General features: G+C 37.3%; 2 protein-coding genes across 2 annotated transcripts in view; one reads left to right on the top strand and one right to left on the bottom strand.

The window, feature by feature from the left end:
* LOC135077246 (collagen alpha-1(I) chain-like) overlaps window positions 1–9402 on the bottom strand; it is a 28452-nt gene extending 19050 nt beyond the window's left edge. Inside the window, exons 1-4 of the mRNA XM_063971784.1 lie at window positions 9385–9402; window positions 2716–2764; window positions 1939–1964; window positions 858–995 (exon numbers count right to left, since the gene is read on the bottom strand). Coding sequence (XP_063827854.1) covers window positions 858–995; window positions 1939–1964; window positions 2716–2764; window positions 9385–9402 — 231 coding nt within the window. The remainder of the gene's footprint in view (window positions 1–857; window positions 996–1938; window positions 1965–2715; window positions 2765–9384) is intronic.
* On the top strand, window positions 9231–15097 carry LOC135077244 (uncharacterized). Its single transcript, XM_063971783.1, has 5 exons — window positions 9231–9564; window positions 9840–9916; window positions 10922–12701; window positions 13377–13582; window positions 14462–15097. The coding sequence occupies exons 2-5, from the start codon at window positions 9863–9865 to the stop codon at window positions 15095–15097; spliced, it is 2676 nt and encodes an 891-aa protein (XP_063827853.1). The 5' UTR covers window positions 9231–9564; window positions 9840–9862.
* Window positions 15098–22190: the final 7093 nt, after the last annotated feature.

Here is a 22190-nt window from a genome sequence, read left to right as displayed (position 1 = left end):
AGGTTTTCATTGACGTACACAAACGTGTGAAAATTATCGCTGATATTAATAGAGATGTCTGTACAGGAGTTTGCTGATAAAAAGCGTATTTCCAAATATTGTCGGACCAATTTTCACTATAGTTTGTAAGCAACAATTTGTCGGGTCCCCCGATAATTTGTGTTGTCTCGTGAAAAACTGTAGTAGTAGCGAAGTGATATTTCCCTCGGCGCTTTCTTAAACAATGTACAGTGACAATGCGTGTTTATAGTGATCCTGGGTAAAGTAACCGGAACTGAAAAATAATACGATGGAAATGGGGATTTACTCGACCTTATTTTGTAGTGAATTGGGTCAGTATTTTATTCGTTACTGATACAAATGAAATACTCTTACTACATTCGGCAGGGAGAAAACCCATTAATATTAAATGGAGTAAATCCGATTTTGGTCAATAAAAACATTATGAGGTATACATCTAGTATGACTGATTTAATATTCAATTTAGATTCAGCTAGAGGTAATAGAAAACTATATTGTTCTCTAACGACATTCCCAAATGAGATCCTAAGAACTTTATTGTCTTTTGCTTGTCTTTGAGTGAATTTGTTACTAAATCAGCGTCGGATTTGCCAAAAACATCGTCATCATCAAGTGATTTTGTTTCTAGTTCTCTACTGCAGGAGTATGACCTTCTCTATTTTACCAGAGAAAAAATTGAGGATATGGCCCAAACTCTGCACCCTAACTAAACGGGATAAGGCCGAATACCAGTTGCCAATATAAAAGAAATCATTCAAAGGCCTATAATACCTACTGTTGTCCATAAAAGAAATCAGATCTACATTCTACATTTATAAAGGAGAAGATTAACTCACGGTCTTCCCAGGTGCTCCTGTGGTCCCATCAGCACCAGTAGGTCCTTGTGGACCGGGGGGTCCTCTCAATTCTGGTGTGGTCTCCAGGATCTGTGAGACATCATTTGGGGAGCACCTGCAGTATCCCGGTGACTGTATCTAAAATAGGAACGAGAGTCAGCTTTTGTAAAGGTTTACTCTTGAATGTTAATCAAGGGTTTACTTCTTATAATCTACTGACTGGTGAAGAGGGAAGCCTCAGGGATTTATTCAGCCTTTAATTCAATTAATATGAAGTTATCAGTGTGAAGGTATAGCGTGGTATCTGACTAATGACTGACTTTGTGAATCTCTTCTCAATAAGTGTTTATTTATTGCGCCTCTTGTAAAAAGAAGTCTTTTGAAACTGAAATAGATAGCATATTTGTTATTTCTGATAGAAGCGATAATTATTTATAAAAAGCACTTGGAATTATGAAAAAGCACTTAACGAAATAGAAGGTGTCAACTTTACAACTTTCAGAAACACGGGTAACAAGAGCCTCGTGATTATGGTAATCTGATCAAAAGCTTCATTCGAAACCAAATTCGTAACGTTATCTCCAACGTCTTTTGTTGATTCACCCTTTTGTTGAAGTGAATGTACAATACTGAATAGGCTGAAGCTGTACAGTGGTCTTTTGAATGACCACTTTAACTCTTAGGTTGTTCAGTATAAGGAGTGTTTTGGCGTGATTGTGTACTGACTTTGCCCGAAGTCCGGATCGGACCAGCGGAAGGGCCGGGCTATTCGCACCGTCACCTGATCTCAGTTTAGATAATACACCCGTTTTAATGTAAATAATGTATACAGTTTCCGTTCTTGCATATGCATATTAAGCTTTATTTCGGCTCCTCACGGTTCCGTGAGTGCGAAATTTGGATTTTTGGCGCGATACAAAGTGAATTAGTGAGGGGGAAGTTTTCGCGTTTTATACAAAGCTGGGAAACATCACAGCAGTGTGCTGGGCTGTATATCGGCTTTTATTGTGATGTCATTACCCCTTATGTAGCTTTAATTTTTTGTTACTTGTGACTTTTTAGTGTAAACAAAAAAACTTACCGATTCTCCTTTTTCCCCGATGTAGACTGAAATGGAAGAGCAAATTAAATAACTCATTTCTGGCAAGATTAAAATAGCATACGCTTAGGTTTTGGTAATAGATAATTAAGATGATTCAATTAGAACACGTTCTGGGAAACTTCAGCTTTATGAAATAAGTTCACTTAGCTTGCCTAAAGTTTTTGACTTCAAGATCAAATTACTTAGGAACTCTTTGACATCGTGTATTCGTTTTTAATGTAATCCTAGGAATCGTCCTTTGATCAACAAAATTAGATTTCAGGTAATGCTAAGTACCAGTATACCGGTAATTAGAGGTGTCTGTTTTGGCATGTTCAAGGTACTTTTACTAAAAGTTTAATAAAGATTTATATCCTCACATAATACCGAAATGTTATGTGAAATAAGTTTGTTTTCTTAAATGTTTTACATGTAAATATTTATGTAAGCGTTTCCTTAAAATATTTAATTATGTTTCATATAAATTAAACAATCTATGTACAGTCAGTCAGTCGACAGAGTATCAAAAGTTTTTCTTGCAAAATCGCACCTTAATTCAACTAAATACGAATCAGTGTTTACCTTGACATTTGGTCTGGTCATAATTCTGTATCACTCCTCTTACCGTATAACAATGTCACACCACATGAGAATTTCACACGAGAAAAACATTTCGTAAATATGAAGCCATCTCCAAGTTAGGATAAGTAAGTAACTTCCGGTAATGTGTCAAGTGAGATTGATGTATCGGGGGAAAATATATGAAAACCTACTTACATGGGGAAGAATGTGACACTACAGGCAGCCGGTTCTCCTCAGGATTTACCTGTAAAAGAAATTTCATGTGAGATACTTTTTATAGAATGCTGGAATTGTAACAAGATAACAATTTTGTGCTGATTTGCTACGTGTTTTGGGGAGGTAAAAGTTTTTTGCGTTCTCAATTTTGCTGGTATAAAGGTCGCTTGTTAATGAAAGAAGTCACCTCTAGTGTATGGTAATACAGTTTGATTAGCATCTCGTAAATGTGTATACTCAGTGTGTTTAATGAAGGTAGGTACAAATATGGCTGAAATTTTAAATAGGTAAGGTAACGTGCTTATTCCTAACGATGCAATTAAAAACACAGTAAGTACAGGTAACATCACATTGACTACACGTTTTTGTTACAAAATATGAGCTATTACCTCCACATAAGTGTGGAATGGTACGTTACTCGTATTTCAAATATCAAGCTACTGTTATTAATATTTAAACACTTTGAAACATTTTCAATCTTCAAGCAGGGTTTGCGTAATCGTTATAAATACCAGGTCATGCCCCTAGACCTAACTAGACAAACCTTTATACGCTTAGGCTGGGTTGCATCATCTTACTTTACTTTGACAAACGTCAAAAATCTGTCATACTCCATACAAAAAACACCGGTTATCGTCATAGTAACTGTCAAAGTTAGGTGGTGCAACTCAGCCTAAGACCAATAAGCTTGGGTTGCACCATCTTCGTTCGTTTGTTTTAGTTAAATGACGTCCACTGCTGGACAAAGGCCTCCCCAAGGTTTTCCACAATGAACGGTCCTGCGCTTCCCGCATCCAGGCTCTTCCGGGACCTTTACCCGATCGGTCCACCTAGTTAGAAGCCTGACCACGCTACGTCTTACTTTAACTTTAAGTAACGTCAAAAATCTATCAAAATTCATACAAAACGGTTAAAGTTAGGTTGTGCAACTCAGCCTAAGTAATTTTCTACTTAAATATAATACTATTATACCTCAATCAGACCCTGAAAAGCCAGTGTAATCAATACAACAAGTGGACAGCCCCCTAATGAGATTATGTCGTGTCCCAAAGCATTCAGTTTCGCTCGTTGTTTACCTTCACGCCTCCAGATAAGATGGAGGGCAATGTTTATGTCTCAGATAATTGACGGAATGTATAATTAGAATTAGGGGAACGGTGTTTAAATGAACACTTCTATGGTGATTTTTAGGTAATGTTTAGTTTTAGTGATTTGTCTTGGAGGTGAAGTTTAATATGTCGTGGGAATGGGTCAATAATTCTAGTCATTCTTTATGAGATGTGCTCGTGGCATGAGTTTTTAACTTCACTTAATAGTGCCTGTGAATAATATTGTGATACCAAATGCGCTTAATTAGACCGGCATAATTAACGATAATCAAAAACATCTGTATTACTATTATGGAAGCAATAAACTTGAACTAACTATTGAGTAGATTTAGATTTATGTGTAATCATACGTCTGTAATCTTAATATTACTAATATTTTAATAAATTCCTGGTTATAATATTAAAAAATAACAATAATATTCATAGATCATCCATGATATAAATAGATGGAAAACTAACCTGTTATTTTACGGCCCATCTTTTCGCTATTTGCATTCACTTAAGATACGAAGCCAGCTTATCCTTTTCATAGATATTTGAGGCAGAATCTGGGGCAGTGGCCCGGTTCAAAGTAAACATAGTTGAACTCTTTTTAGAAACAACAAAGTGTACCATTGAGCGTGTCGTAGGTCTACGACAAAGACCTTTGTTTTTGCTGTTTCTTTCTTGCAGAAACTTCGTGTTTTGTACTTCTTGGCACAATCTGTTTTAGCTAGACAATTACTGTCTAAGAATCGTATTGAATAAGTTAGTTTTCCTGCTTTTATTTATCTCTTAGTCTGATTTATATAAAAGTTCTAGCATTCTCTTTGGGTTTAAGTTCAAACATCGGTAAATGCATAAATTTTAGGATGACAGAATAGTTATCAATTTTAAAAACAAATTAACATGAAAATAACTCTGTACTCAAAGATTCAGACACAGTCAGGTAACAAAATAAACTTTTAATATTTGTATTAATGTGTTTAATTAAATACAACTATGCATACATAAATTACTAAGTATTGCCACTTGCATGCTGACGGCATAACGTTTCCACACTACTTCTCAGTCGTCACCTCATATTAGTGCAAGCCTCGCGTACTCTCTCATACCTACAGGCTGTCAATTTAAACGAAAGCGTTATAATATCCCTTTATACCAACACCAGCTGTGTATCCGAAACTTAAATGACACACTAAAATGAAATAACCGAATAAAAATTACAGATAAAACTAAAACTTCACTAGCCCCCATAAATTCCCTATGTTTCATTCCACAAAATGATCACGACCCTCAATACTTAGGGACAACTTAGAGATCCCGAAAAGGATACAAACAAACCATATAAAGCTGGCTGAATAAAAACCTTCTGGATTTGAGTCGAGTCACGCCCAACACTCAGCATGGCTCCAGTATCAGCGATACAGATAAATAATTCATACTGTTCAGTACGGTTGCGTCGATATTAAAACAATTCTCCTTGCGCTTTTTCGGATGTTCGGGATTAAGGGGAGCGAGACGGTTCAGATCCGTAATCCTTTGATATGGCAACACGAGAATTCTTTCAAACAATAATTCTGGATTGAATTTGCAAGCGGAGCGATAAGTCTTTATCGATACTTGTTAACACCTAACTACCCAAAGCTGAATTAATATGGTTCAAAACGTTAATATAACAGAATAAGATGCTACGACACCATGCTGAGTGGATTATACCTTTTCAGTATCATTGTACGGACGACAGCACATCAACCTTAACACAGTGGCGTCTTATCTCGTTGTAATACAGGCTATTTTGCAACAAAAATGTATAGGTTAATATCGACTCGACTGTACATGTATATTAGTCCAGTAGAATTAGCTTTTAAATCGGAAATAATTCCTACAAAAGATTTTATTGCTTTAATGGCTTCATTGGTTGCCCATTAAGACTCTCCTAAGTTTTCGACTTCGACGGAGTTGTGCTTAAGTGGTGGGGGCCCCCGAAAGGGGCGCTTTTTCGGTTTTCCAGTTATACCGCGTAAAGGACTTACCCTATCGAAAAGTGGTTTTCCTGATGGTTGAAGGGCATTTAATTCTGCATTAAATAAGACCAAATTCATATGTTTTGAACAAACCGTTCTCGTGCAAATGTTCGGCAAAGTAGAAAATATGTGTATAATTAATGACCCTCTCCACGTCCAATGGCTCGTTACCCGCAGGCTTCCAAGTCTTGAAAAGGAGCGCCTCAACCAGTGTAACCCTATCAAGGCATACGAGCTGGATTCGCCGATCCTTGTTCGTCCCAGCCGTTACTTAACTGCGGTTGCTGCACCTCTTCCTGGCACTCACCTGAACGACTCTGTGTTACCTACTGTGGCTGCCCCTCTTCCTTGTATCCTCCTGCATGACTACGTTGCCTAGCCGTATGCCTGGTCTAAGGTTTGACGCCAAAAATCAACAACAACAAGTTCATATTAAAACGCTGAAGAGTTTTTTGATTGTTTGTTTGAACGCGCTAATCTCAAGAATTACTAGTTTGATTGAAATAATAATTTTTGTGTTAAATAGCTCATAAATTGAGGAAGGCTATAGGATATATACAATCACTCTACGACTAATAGAGCCGAAGCAGTAAAGAAAAATGTTGCAAGCACGGAATGCGGTATTTAAACTATTTTCACGCGTGCGAAGTTGATTTTGTGGCGTCGAATCTTGGACCAGGCATACGGCTAGGCAACGTAGTCGTGCAGGAGGCTCCAAGGAAGAGGGACAGCCACAGTAGGTAACACAGGGTCATTCAGGAGAGTGCAAGGAAGAGGTGCACCAACTGCAGTTAAGGAACGGCTGGGACGCACAAGGATAGGCGCATCAAGCTCGTAAGCCTTGATAGGGTTACACTGGTTGAGGTGGCCCTTTTCAAGACTTGGAAGCCTGTGGGTAACAAGCCATTGGACGTGGAGAGGGTCATTAATTATACGTATATTTTCTACTTTTCCGAACTTTAGCGCGGGAACGGTTTGTCCAAAACATTTGAATTTGGTCTTATTCAATGCAGGATTAAGTGCCCTTCAACCGTCATGAAGACCACTTTTCGATAGGGTAAGTCCTTTACGCGGTATAACCGGAAAACCGAAAAAACGCCCCTTTCGGGGGCCCCTACCACTTAAGCACAACTCCGTCGAAGTCGAAAACTTAGGAGAGTCTTAATGGGCAACCAATGAAACCATTAAAGCAAAAAAATCTTTTGTAGGAATTATTTCCGATTTAATCAATTTTTGTGTTTAATTCTACTGGCCTATATTAATTTTTAAAGATTTGTCTTTAAGTGTAATGATACTAAATAAATATTTTTTCTTTCTCTCTCTTTTTAATTACGATTAAGTATTACAGTCTGAAATAGGTATTTGGACAATTTGGGTATCCACTCATAAGCCAGTAAAGTTTTAAGAGTTAACTTTTTAATCTGAACCGACTTTCAAAAGTCTTTTGCATAAAAATATCTTACAGTCTAATGTTGATGGACTCTAGAAACGTTTATCTTTAAAAATATCTGTCTCAGAAATTTAATTGTGCTTGCTCTAATAAGTTAGCTAGTTAGGTATAGATGAATAGGAAATGTAGTGTGTGGCTCTGTAAATCCATTGATTTAGTCCCAACTTAAGTTTAGCCTTGGCCTGTGATGCCGCTTGCATGGATTTAAAAGGATTATCGTGCTCCTATCGGAAACTGAGGGCAAAAAGCGGCGCGAACCAAGCCAAGATACTCTCTCTACCAAAAATCGTCAAAAAATAGTAATTGTTTCGAGGTGAATGCGTAACAAAAAATCTTACGATTGTCTGCTACGTAAATTAACGTCTACAGGTAATTGTACTTACCTCTTGTATCACCTTTACCCACGGATATTTACGTCTTTTTGAGTCTATCTATCACTGTCCCTCATGCTGACCTCTCTTTTTGCGCGAAAGGCATAGATAAAACCTTGTATAGAGTAGCCCTGATCACTTGTTTATTTTATAGCCAATACGGCCGTTAAACCTAATAGCACTATCACCTGTAAAAAGTTAACCTTTATTTACACAACAAAGCTCCTAGAGCTTTTATAGCTGTAATTTATATTACCGCCGATTTTAGTGTGATAACGTAAAAATAGCATAGCGTGTGCACTATTTCCACAACTTGGCTTACTTTTGCTATCGTTGTTGTTCTGTCACATTGTATATCAAATCGACTGATAAAATAAAGTAAAAGAATAAATGCAGTTGACCTACAAACAAATCATGTGGCACATGACTCACATACATAATATAAAATAACACTGGGTCGTGACATAAAAATTGAGTTTTTTTAAAGTTCCTGCTTCATTTTATCCCACCTAAAACTGTACTTATGACAGAAATTGGTACCTACCATAAAACAATTAGAAAGGTACTTTTTTTGCTTGTTTAATTTTATTAATGTCAAAAGATATGTGTTATGCGATGTGCCCCATCTCTACATAATTATGTCGAGTCTTTTTATGATATATAAAATCTGCCTCCGATACATATATTATAATAATATACCAACTACAGGTAGCTGCTCTGTTCCCATACACGCAATTCGATTATTAACGATAATTCCTTTCCTATGCCTACAAAAATAAGTATAGATATATTTATTGTCTAGATACGATAAACGTATTCCAGTTCGGAAATGATTTTGTGAACGTCAATATCATTCTAATTATACTTGTTCAACTTTAACGGCCTATTGTATTGTAACACATTAAGCCCATTAAGCTGAACTTTTTTATTTTCATACACAGGTCTAAATACTTTTGGTATACTAATAAGTAACAATTTCATTTATTTAGTCGTTTATAGGACTGCAAATAGTATTTTGAAAATGCTCTATCAATTCAAAAATTAAATAAAACTATAGACACGTTTTCAAAGATCTTTAATAATTTTGTTGTAAAATATTATTTGATCACTGCGACACCTTAATCTACGACGGCATCTAAATTAAAATAGGCTCTTTTTCAGGGTTACTTACACGGGAGTATATTCTATTAAATTAATGTCTATCAGTAAAATAAAGGTATCGTTATAGCCAGAATTTACGTCAATGTCACACAAGAAAACGTTACAATTGAGGGACGCGCGGGGACGACTCCCCGCGCTTTTGTGCTGTGTTAAATTTATTTAAAAATGAGGCAATATAATGTGAAAGTTATTATCCAGTGTTTTATTTATCACAATATATCTACCGGCCTCTAATAGTAGATATTGTTGGAGACCTCTTTATTTAGTTTTAAGATTAATTCATCATTATGTATTAGCAGCTACTAACGCCTGCCTAAATTTAGATAGCAACGTTTTTATATTGTCGCACCTATGTATCTTCCACATATTATACTAATCTGTCACATTATTACACACGTACTGATTGTAACTGGTCTACGAGTTTTATTTTTTATTCCTGAATTCCGTAAAAATCAGTCAAGATTCACAACATGGTCCAGATCGAGCGGATTTTAAGTGAAGACTAGCACTGAGGAATAAGTGAAATAAGTAATACCGATCTCTGCGGCAACCTGAGGAGCACCCAGCATCGTGGAGCGAGAGGTTATAATACAACCGCAAGTTATTGGATGGATAATCGCCTTCAATCAATGCAAGGACTAAATACAGTGTTAATCAGTGGTATTTCATTGTTATTCACCCAACACTCAGGTATTATTTAGTTAATTAAGTGACCAGATAGTTAAAATCAGGTTAGTACCACATTGTTTCATAGTGCGTCATAAATAGGGAATAAAACACAGTTATTTCATTAAATAAACCTAGATATTAATTAATTCAAACGTAAAATCAATAAGTAAATAAATTCAAAACTGTACAATCATTAAAAACCGTAAATTAAACTTAAATTATTAGGGATAATATTGTAACTAACTAAGCACATAAGTAAAGCAATAATCAAGTGTATTTACAATATTTACAACATTATCTAGACCTAAATTAATCCCTATTATTGTGTAAATTCCAGGTCTGCGACACCTGTCTTCCAATATGACCGATAAGGATCTAAGAAAGCGCAGAGGCAGTTATAAAGGGAGATTAACGGTATTTGGTAACTTTTTATCCTCTTTAAAACTTTCTGAAATAACACCATGTCAGGCAATGGAATTGCAATTGCGTACTGAAAAGTTAGAGAACTTATATACTGAATTTGATAGTGTACAACAAGAGTTAGAGTTAATCTCAGAAACACCTGAAATTGAGGCAACCGAAAGAACTAATGTCGAGACGCAATATTTTTCACTGTTGGCTAAAGCTAAATTTATGCTCAATTTATTTGCTAAATCACAAGACGACTGTGAATCAAAATTAAGTCATAGTTCGGTAAGTAATCAGATAGTCAAGTTGCCCACAATTCAACTGCCAAAATTCACTGGATTGTATGACAATTGGTTGGAATTTCGCGATACCTTTTCGAGTCTCATCCACAACAATGATAACATTGATGAAATAAACAAATTTCACTACCTTAGATCGTCTTTGGAAGGGTCAGCTGCTGTTGTAATCCAGGCCATTGAGTTTTCTGCACAAAATTATAAGATTGCATGGGATCTCTTATGTGAGCGATTTGATAATAAGAGATTATTAATTCAAAACCACGTCACAGCACTTTTTAATCTTGAACAAATCACACAGGAGTCCTCATCTTCATTGAAACGCATGATTGACTCAGTAAATAAAAACATTCGAGCACTAAGTTCACTAGGAGAGCCTGTTGACAGTTGGGACACGTTACTGATTCATATTATCAGTCAAAAATTGGATACTAAATCTTTCCGCGAGTGGGAAGAATGCAAGGGACGCTTCGATAAAAATGCACCAATCTTATTTAGTCAATTTAAGGAATTTTTGCGCAATAGGGCTGATTTAATCGAAACGCTAGAATTATCTCACAATATTACTATACGCCGAGGTTCCACAAACGCTCAGTCTAATAAAAACAACACAAAACTAAAAGCAATGGTGTCACTAGATAACACAAACACCAGCTCATCGTCACAAAGTTGTCCTAGATGTAATGGCGATCATAATCTAAATACTTGTCCACAGTTTTTGGCCCTGAGCATCACTGAAAGATTATCCGCATTACCAAATTATAAGGTATGTTTTAACTGCTTCCGACGCGGTCACTATGCCACTACTTGCAGGAAATCGTGCTGTAAAATTTGTAAACGCAAGCATCATACGCTAATTCATTGTACCGATTTCAAACAAAAGACGTCGAGCGACAACACAGCTGATCGTAGGAATGCACACGATAACTGCAAGGACGAGTCGATACCTACGACTAACGGTAACTCGGGCGTTACGCTGGCGGCGAATATCTCCGCGCATTCAAATACATGCACCTCGACCGACGTCCTGTTGTCAACTGCTTTAGTGAAATGTTACGATTCACATAATAAGGAATACGTCGCACGCGCACTCCTCGATTCCGGCAGCTCGTCGTGTTTAATGACCGAGAAATTATGCAAACAACTTAACTTGCCAATTGCTAAGGTGGATAGATCGATTTACGGCATAAATAACTCATTAACTCATATAGGTAAAATGTGCAGCGTTCATATTAAATCATTATCAGAGTCCTATTCATGCGAATTAAAATGTTTTGTGCTCCCAAACATAACGGATAACGTCCCAGCTAGACAGATAAATCTACGAAACATAAGTATACCTACAGACGTACATTTAGCCGATCCTAATTTTCATACTCCCGCTGAGATTGACTTGATTATAGGCGCGGATCTGTTTTGGTGTTTATTAGGATCACGAAAAATTAGTTTAGGTACTAACAAACCAATTCTTTATGAGACCAGACTCGGCTGGCTGGTTTCTGGCCCAATTAACGGCGGCTATATGATGGACAGATCAGATCCTGTTATGTGTAATTTTACCAAAGTCGACAGCTATCAAAGTTCTTCTGATTTATGCAATTTAGATGACATTCAAAACCAATTAACGCGTTTTTGGCAGCTCGAGGAGGTCAGCCGTCAGTCATCAAGTTATTCTATCGAAGAACAAAATTGTGAAGATCATTTTGTCAAAAATATGACTCGCTTAGAGGATGGCCGTTTCTGTGTTAAAATACCTCTAAAGAATTCTCCTGAGGTCTTAGGCGACTCATTACAAAGAGCAAAACGCTGTTTTTTATCTATGGAACGCAGAAATATGTCCCAGCCACCTCTTGACAAAATGTACAAGGAATTTATGTCAGAGTACATATCTTTGGGCCATATGTCTGAGTCTATAATTGATAAAAATAAGATTAATTATTTTTTACCTCATCACGGCGTATTGAGAGAACACAGTTTAACTACCAAGCTACGCGTAGTATTTAATGCCAGTGCGCCTACTACTTCCGGTATGTCCCTAAATAACTTACAGATGGTAGGACCAACCGTGCAAGACGATTTACTGTCAATTTTAATCAGGTTTAGACTGTACAGATACGTATTATCAGCTGATGTGGAGAAAATGTACAGACAGGTGTCTGTACATCCCTCTGACAGACACTTACAGCAAATCGTCTGGCGTGATGACATGTCAAGTCCACTTAAGGTGTATGAGTTAAACACCGTCAGTTATGGCACAGCAAGTGCCCCGTTTCTGGCAACAAGATGCCTGAAACAAATCGGCATTGAATGTAGTGACAAAGATATCTCTGAGGTTATTATTCATGACTTTTACGTAGATGACCTGCTGACTGGCGCTGACCAAATCAACCAGGCCCTTTCAATACGCAATAAGGTTACTCAAGCTCTTGCTTCTGCTTGCATGCCATTGAGGAAGTGGAGGTCTAATGAGCCAGCCTTGTTGTGTGATAAGCAAAGTCAGTCACCCTTCAATTTAAACATTGAAGATTCCGACGTTCTTAAGACTTTGGGCTTGAATTGGCAAACGCAATCGGATGAATTATGCTTTCCAATTAATATTCCTTCCCCAACTAACAATACAAAGCGGGAAATGCTTGCTATTATTGCACGGGTTTTTGACCCACTAGGATTGTTAGCTCCGTGTGTCATCAAATTAAAAATCATGCTGCAAACACTATGGCTTAAAAAGGTAACTTGGGATGAGCCACTGCCAGCTGATATTTTAACAACATGGGCTTCACTGATAAAATCCTTTCCAACACTAAGCAATTTACGAATTCCTCGTCGTGTTCTTTGTGACTCATATGAGCGGATGGAAATGCATATATTCACCGATGCTTCGGAACAGGCCTACGGCGCTGCTATTTATATTCGCAGTATTAGTAAGAATGGTCAGGTACTTGTACAGCTACTGATTGCCAAAAGTCGTGTCGCGCCCATCAAGCCTGTTACGATTCCACGTCTTGAGCTTTGTGGTGCTTTGGTGGGAGCGAATCTCTATGTAAAGGTAAATGACTCGCTGCGCATTCAAGCCTCGAACGTATTTTTTTGGACGGACTCCATGGTAGTACTGGGTTGGTTAAAAATGCTGCCTATTAAATTAAACACGTTTGTGCGCAATCGTGTTGCAGAAATCATTGACAAGACCCAGCCCTACACATGGAGACACGTGCCCACGAATGTCAATCCTGCGGACTTACTTTCGCGAGGAGTAGACGCAAATGATATCGAGTCATCAAATACATGGTGGTCTGGCCCTACTTTTTTATTACAGGACGAGTCGTCATGGCCTTGTATTCCAGGCACCATAAGTGATTTACCTGAGCTGAAGACAAATGTAACTCTTCACTCGAACTTTGATAGCGACAGTGCTGATAAAATAATTGATTTTGAACGGTTTTCTAACTTCGCAAGATTACAACGCACTATGTGTTACGTGCTTCGTTTTATCAATTATTGTAAGGGAAGTTTAAAGCGTTCTACACACCTTAGCAGTGACGAATTACAAAAATCATTAAACCAAATTATAATTCAATCTCAAAAGGAATCATTCCCTGAATATCGATTACTACAAACTGACAATAAACTACCTCATAAAAATCAACTTTTAAAATGGAACGGTTTCATGGATGAAAATCAGATTATGCGTGTCGGTGGTAGACTTCAAAATTCCGATTATCCCTTTGAGAAAAAGCACCCAATAATATTACAGTCCACACATCATTTTACGAAGCTTTTATTTAAATTTGAGCACATTAAGCTAATGCACGCGGGACCGCAATTATTGTTGGCTACCGTAAGAGAGACTTACTGGCCTTTAGGAGGTCGTAACTTAGCCAGACTAACATATCGACAATGCGTTCGTTGCCAACGTATGAAGGGGCAAACAGTTACCCCTCAAATGGGAAATCTCCCATCTAGTCGATTGTCCCCTGCAGATTACCCTTTCCAAAACGTAGGTGTTGACTACGCCGGCCCCATCATGTCCGCTAGTCGCCAAGGTCGTGGATGTAGACTTGTAAAGGTTTATATTGTCATTTTCGTGTGTTTTACCACTAAGGCGATACATTTAGAGTTGGTGGGTGACTTGACGAGTCAAAATTATCTAATGGCGTTGCGTCGATTTATTTCTCGTAGAGGAAAACCTTTAAACATTTACTCCGACAATGGTACCTCATTCTTAGGAGCTTATAATGAGATCTCTAATTTTTTGAAGGGCAGTTGCGATACATTGTCTGAATGTGTTGCGAGCGAAGGAATTACATTCCATTTTATACCTGCTTATGCTCCGCATTTCGGTGGTCTTTGGGAGGCAGGTGTCAAGTCGACCAAATTTCATTTAGTCCGAGTGTTGGGAAATTGTAGACTAACTTACGAAGAGCTTAACACTACGCTAGTGCAGATTGAAGCGATTCTAAACTCTCGCCCACTCACTCCTTTGTCATCGGACCCGGAAGACATGATGCCCCTCACGCCTGCTCACTTCATGATAGGAAGACCACTTACTTCCCTGCCAGTCAAGGACCTTCGTGACCACTCCAATCATCATCTCACACGGCACCAGAGAGTTGAACAACTCAGACAACATTTTTGGGAACGGTGGAACAAGGAGTATGTGTCTGAGCTCCAACAGCGAGTGAAATGGCATACCACCAAGGATTCCTTGAAGCTCAACTCTCTCGTCGTCATCAAAGATGATAACTTGCCGCCATTAAAATGGAAGCTGGGTCGTATCGTGGCGCTGTACCCGGGCAATGATGGTGTACCCAGAGTAGCAGATATCAAAACCTCAACTGGTGTTGTCCGCAGAGCGTTTTCGAAGATCTGTACTTTGATTGAAGATTTTTGTTGAAAGGCTAGCTTTCAACGGCTGGGGGCATGTTGGAGACCTCTTTATTTAGTTTTAAGATTAATTCATCATTATGTATTAGCAGCTACTAACGCCTGCCTAAATTTAGATAGCAACGTTTTTATATTGTCGCACCTATGTATCTTCCACATATTATACTAATCTGTCACATTATTACACACGTACTGATTGTAACTGGTCTACGAGTTTTATTTTTTATTCCTGAATTCCGTAAAAATCAGTCAAGATTCACAACAGATATCTATAATATACTATCACGTCTTATTTCATCCGACGCATACTTTTTTCTTCCACAAACAGCTTCACAGTGAATTACATTATCGCACGCTGTCTTGTTTCCACGAAAATTCCTTCTGATCCCCTAGCCAAGTTATATAAACGCAACACTGCTTCAGTTATTAAGCACTTAGTATGCGGGTGGAAATCCGCGTACGTACTACAGAGGATGCGGATTTCTAGATGGTAGGTATGCCTTTGTAGGAATTTGTTTGACTGTGTCTGAATTTTTAGTATGAATATTTAAATATTTATTGAATTAGGTTGGTTTTTTATATTATAATTAAATAACCCTTCGTGGTGTTACGAGTGAGAGTCCTAAGATAGTCCAGCGGCAGCGAGTTTCGAACTCGCGTTCCTCGGATCTCGATTTAGCCAGTCATAATACCGACAACTACGTCAGATTGTCACTTAGTTGCTTTACAGAAGATCGTTTTAAACAATATTGCATGATGTTATTCATATCGTTAATATACAATGTCAGTCAGTCTTACAAATTGTTAATATTAAAAACACTACATTTTGAACCAGAGTGCAACAACACACGTCTTTCCTTACACTAATGTAGACGATACATTATTTAATTACCAATAATGTGGAAACTTATTATTTGTGATTGTGTTATTTTCAACCTTAAGTATAGTCTCGTTCCAGACGTAGACTACGCGGGAGCTCATCTTCGAAGCTAGAGCGTTAAACTGGAAACCTAGAGATTTAGCATACATGGGTGAACCAAAAGTGCGCGCGAAACTCGGTTCATGCACAGCTTTGAGCTAAGCTACTAAGTTTTGCTTCTTAAAATGAAGGCATTAAGTTATAAATCAGTTGAGGAAACTCATCGATTTGTATTGTTAGTGGTCATAATGAATTATATGAGACGCGCCGTACCCATGGGTTTTTGTCGCCGTATATTTTCATCCTATACAACTTTAAAGTGTCTTAAGACTTTTTATTCAAGACGGGTTAGCATTTGACCCAGTTAATATGACGTCCACTACCCAGACCACCAAGCAGAAACAAAGAATTATTATTAGAACAGTTATTAAGGCTTGTTTATTATTCATAGTCTATATTCGTTGTTTGGTCTACAGTTCTACACTCCCCCGTTAGTATTCAACACATTTTCACCCTACTTTTCGTGAGAATGCTTTTTCTGAATAAAATAGCGGTCGACTAAACGCTTTGTTTCGGCTAAAAGGGGAAAGTGCCTTAATTACTCACAAAGTAAGGTCTAAAAACACATATAAGTGATGCTATTCGCTCAGCTAACGTAGAATAATTAAAGCAGACATGCCATCCATTAAATAAATGTTCAGCTTAAACGAACACTTAAAAGAACTATTTTTATCAGTGCGATTTTAAATAAGTTATTCTGCTGCCTTAACAATAGACTTAAAGCAATTTGTGATACTTTTTTTTAAGTGAGTCACTTTCAAGGACTTGACTCTTTATAGTGCATTGCTTTTTGACCTTATTGTAAGAAAATGAGGTTCAAATTATGTTGGCACTGTTTGCCCAAGCCAAAGGCTTAAATTGTCGATTCAAGCATCTTTTATTTGTCTTCATCGTTAAATTAAAGCGTTTGCAAACAACCTTGACCTTAAAGCACGCACTTGTTCACAAGCGGCCGTATTAAATAACAGATATATCATAATTTTGCTTGTGATTCGGACGGGGCCGCTAACCCCATAAGAAATGTATGAATACGACACGTTATGGGGACAAGCGCGTAAGTGTTAAGTAAACACTTTTGCACGCGAGTATGTAGCTCACATTTGGCTGGGTTTAGTGGAAGTGAGTTTAGTGGTTCAGTAGAAGTATAATTACTTAGAACTTGAAGAAATTTAATAGCTTAAGGTAAGAATGACCTACAATACTTCGCTTGTCGGTCGAAAGCTCTAGCCGCTCTCTCTTTTTCAGTTGAAGAGTTTTTTTGATCTTTTTTAAGATTATTAGTAATTAGTCCCGTTAGCCCCTCGTACTAACCTAAATATGCTTGTATCACGAGTGAGCTCACCACAATAGTCAAGCGGCGGCGGGGACCGAACCCGCGTTCCCCGGATCACGAGTCGGCCAGTCCGACCCCTTCAGTAGGCTATGGTGGCTTTCAAGTTGCTGGCATACCTCAACTTCTTATCAAGTAATATTTTTCATTCTAATTTATTTTACATTTAACAAGGTGGAGAAGGCAACCTTAACGACCATATTGCATTAAGTTTACGCAGTTACTTGCAAGTGAATTTACTGTAAACTCATGGCAGCACATAGAACAATTCTTAAATTTGCTAACTCTCTAATTCAATATGACTGGTTTGGCTGTTCTCTCTACGCTATCGTAAGGGTTGTTGTGGCTGAACGATAAAGGTAAACAGTTATGTTGTTTTTGTAAACATTGTTGGCGAAATGTTTTTCTGGTGTAACCTTTAGCATTTTATCGAAATGCTGGTGGAATCAAAGTAAATACTACGATCACCTTTAGGTGTAATTGAAATTGGTTATGTTTGCGCTTCGATCGAACAGCTTTTTTGATTTTGTGAATGGGATAACATTAGGTACATGGAATTTTATCCCTATTGGATCTACAGTAAAAACATTGTTTTTCTTACTTATTGTAGTTAATTCAGCTATCGGATTTACAAAAATGGTAGCCGTTGCAATGTAGTAGAAATAAGGGACTCTAATTTCTGTTAGCCTAAAGGCTGACTGGCATAGAATACCTTGTAGAAATAAGTTAAACTTTGGGTCACATGAATCTTTATTTAACATTTATAATAATTCTCCAAAACTGTTAAATTTATAATAAAAGCACGCCTAAAATCACTATAACAGTAATAAACAACAAAACTAAACTTTCAAATTAAAATTTAAACGCTCAAATTACTTGCAGCATTTAACCGAGACGTGCGTCGAGCTTAAGTCAACAAAAATATTGCACCAGTCCTGTAATTGGCTTTTCGGCTTTGTTATGAATAAAACAGGACAGATCCGAGCTGCTCGAGTCTCCGTATAGAATTTTAAATTTCCTCATGTTTTAAATTAATTTAAAATCAACTTATTCTGAAATGGTTCAAGCAGACACCGGTTGGCATACAAATTTACTTTTTAAGTGCAAAAACATGGATGGAGAAAACGCTCGCTCCGCTCTTTCTGTTATCAGAATCAAAATCTGCGTAATGGTTTTATACACGAACACTTCGTACTTTTAGTGTGGGTTTTTAGTTGAATAATAAAAGTGCAGTGAGATTCTAACATTTTTAACGCTACGAAAATGTATTGTAGTATTTCGTAGCGGCGAGGCGTACTACGAAGTCAGTAGAGTCGTAGCAAGCTACGAGAGATTGTGCCGTAGCTACAATGAAAAATTTATTTTTTGATATGTTCTAATCTTAACTAGGTTGTAAGAACTATTATCAACGCCTTTTAACTCACAAAAGCTCAAAGTACCTTCAAGGAAGAAATAACCTAAGTATTTCATAAAAGTTAACGTCTTCACTAAATTGGCTTAACTATCAATTTTAATGGCGGTTCTACAGATATTAGTAGCATTCGATTGATTCTGTCTGGCTCGATTCGGAACGTTGACCTCGATTAGCAGACATTTTAATAGTTAGCCAATGAATCGAAAAACGCATATTAATAAGTATTTAATATAAAATTGGCCCACTTAGCTATGTAGTTGTAGTGTAAACTAAAAAGGTTAACTAATAAGCAAAAATATCACTTGAAAATCGCACCAATTTGGCTAAAACTAAATTTTAGAACACTTCAGGCGTATAATGTATAGAAACCGAATCGCTCCAAAGAACCTGCTGTTACAAATTTATATCCCTACAGTAGCACCACGGTCTAGTGGGTTTCGCTGAAATAAAACGTTTCGTCGTTGCAAATTCCAATCAAACGTCCCCTGGCCTTATCTAACTACTTGCAATTTGTTATTTTACGGTTCACTAGCTCCAGAGCTAAAATAAATAAGGATTTTAAGCTGCCAGTAAAATATTGATGAGATTGTAGTGAGATTAACTCTCTCTAGTGGTGGAAAGTGTGTCGATTTTGTATAAAAAATACAATATGGTTACTCGTTTGAGGTTCAAAATTTTATCAGGAGAACGAGGAGGGATATTAATGTCCTAAAAACATGAATAAAGTTCATTGGAAGCAAAGGCTATCTTTCTAATTTTTAACCAACTTCATAAACACCGATTATGGATTTATTCTTGCGTATTTGGATAAATTATTTACTTTATCGAGCATTTATCCTGTTACTTAATTTATAAGTTAATTGTGCATTTAGAGTAGGCGCACACCGTTGATTTTTCGTCGGCCGATAGGGTAAGTCCAGGATAGATGCCCCACTTTTTGAAACAGCTCTGTAACTCAGTCAGTAAGTTTTTATCAACAATTTCACCTAAGTATCTGTAAACTTTGGTCTTTCGTCTATGATATTACTATAATTATTTTAGTTTAAGTTATACCGATTCTGAGTAAATACCATTTTAATTGACCTCTAAAAAGTGGGATAGACGCCTAATGTGGGGGATAGAAGACTCACTGTATGATTGCTTCAAAGGATAGATGCCTGATGCAGGGATAGATGACTCGTTAATACAGTTTTTGAATTCTAAGGATCAATTGCATTTTGAAATCAAACAAGCCAAGTATTATTATTTAAGATTGTTTGTTATTAAATGAATTAAAAATTAAATTTAATATTTTTTATTAAAAATAGTACATACTACATCCACCCGAAGTCGGGTAAAAAGGTAATTCGATCAGAAGGGCACCCTATTTATTACTTTCCTAAGGTTAGCCGTACTACATTCTTTTTTTCTTCTTACTTGCTACTTGTGACAAAAAGAGCAGGTTGGGATAGATGCCCCTAGGTGCATGGGACATGGCCCTAAGGGCATCTATACCCAAAAAAAATTAGGCAACTATCCTTTTAGCATAGGATAGGTGCCTTTTTTAATAAAAAATATAATAATACTAAAAATCGAATTAAACATAGCTATCCCGTCTAATTTATAAGATAGTCTATCAAATTATATAAAAATCTGCTTCATTTTACAGCTAACAAAAAAATTCTCCATTAAAAGATACTTACCAATTTTATTTCGACGCTCGCTAAGGTTTGGCCGCGGAAGATTTTTGCTCTCACTGGCTAAACGAACGCACTCTTTGATGGTTTGCGAGACGAAAAGTGGTACAGGGAGGTCCCTTTCTATTATACGTACTATAACTTTAGGCTAAGTTGCTTGTAACATAGTGTACTTAAAATCGCGGCACCTATCCCACTGGGGCATGTATCCTGGAATTACCCTAGTTTAGTCGGGCAGTTGATCAGTATGGGTATTATTGGGTATGTATGGGAGTGCGCACACTACGCCGATTCTTCATACAATTTAAAATCGGGCACAACTATCGGCCAACTAAAAATCAACGGTGTGTGCCTACTCTTAATCGGTAGAAAATAGAAATCAGTTTATCGAGAAGCATTTAAAAAGCTTTTACGTCCGTCCAATAATAAACCTACTGGGTAGTCTACGTAGCTTACTTTCCTGCTAAAATGTTAAATGCCGATTGCTGTACTGTATTGTGGATTAAATAAATACTCACAGCTCGATGTGTGACAAAAGACGTTCGCCCTTGCAGCCTCGCGCTGACTTTCGCTGGCGTATCCTCGTCTTCTCTTTTGGGATCGAACCACCCAAAGGCAGCTCCCACCACCAGCACAGCCCCCAAAACCATGAGAGCCAGGAACCCACCGATCGCCGCTTTAGTCGTCTGAGATATAACCATCGCCATTTTGAATCACACTTATCACCTCTCTGTCATTATTTTCACACTTTTATTTTTTAAGTTCGGCATTCTTTTGTTACATTTAAAAACATCGCGGAGGTTTGATTCTAATAACAAAATTGGTGAGCACTTTTCACGGAACCTGTAACAATGAAAAAACATTTCAGTATCTTATCAAAGAATATTTAATATTATATGAGTACCTAGATAACAATGTCAAGCTTAAGCCGTAGGTAATAAAGAACAATGACCTTAGTTACGGATAAGGTTATTGCCCTCTATTAAAGTTTCTTACAACAGTTACCAACTTAGTAAATAATAATTGAAGGGCAGCAAATTGTTCGCTAAACGGTAACGTTATAATTAAAAAACCGTAGGCAGCAAAAAGATAATGGTCAAGCAGTGCCTTATTTTATGATTAAATCATGAATAACGTTATTTTTAAAAATAGTATTTTATTTTCGGTTACGGTCAAAGAACTTTACAGGCCTCTAACATTTAATAGCAAAGCAGAATCGATACAAATATTCGTAACTCGCAACATAATTACTAAAGTTAGTCCAACTTAACCCTGTCAAATCTATTCAATATCAGCCCATAATACAATTCAAAGGATCTCATAATACCTGGCTCAATCTGCAATGCAAATGACGGCATATCGCAAAATATCACTCTCACATCTAAACCTCTATGCAAATGATGTATCCAAGGTATTCAATTTGCGTCAATACGGACCACACCAGGTCGGAAGGGAGCGCGAGCCATTGTATGCAGCCACGATAACCCAGATAGGCGGCTTTATAACAACGTCCTTGTAATTGTATGTTGGTAGTATGGCTGACTCGATGTAACACGACAGTAAATACTTTGTCGAAGTCTGTAGAAAACGTTCTTTCTTCTATCTGTCAGCGCATTTTGGTAATACATTTTTTTGATTTTGAGAGCAAGAATTTAATTTCCGCCTGACACACTCCATCGGCTGTCCTTTTTTCAGTGCTATTTT

The sequence above is a fragment of the Ostrinia nubilalis genome, chromosome 13 (genome assembly GCF_963855985.1).
Source record: "Ostrinia nubilalis chromosome 13, ilOstNubi1.1, whole genome shotgun sequence".
NCBI classification, from domain to species: Eukaryota; Metazoa; Arthropoda; class Insecta; order Lepidoptera; family Crambidae; genus Ostrinia; species Ostrinia nubilalis.
This window is presented reverse-complemented; position numbering and strand designations above follow the sequence as displayed.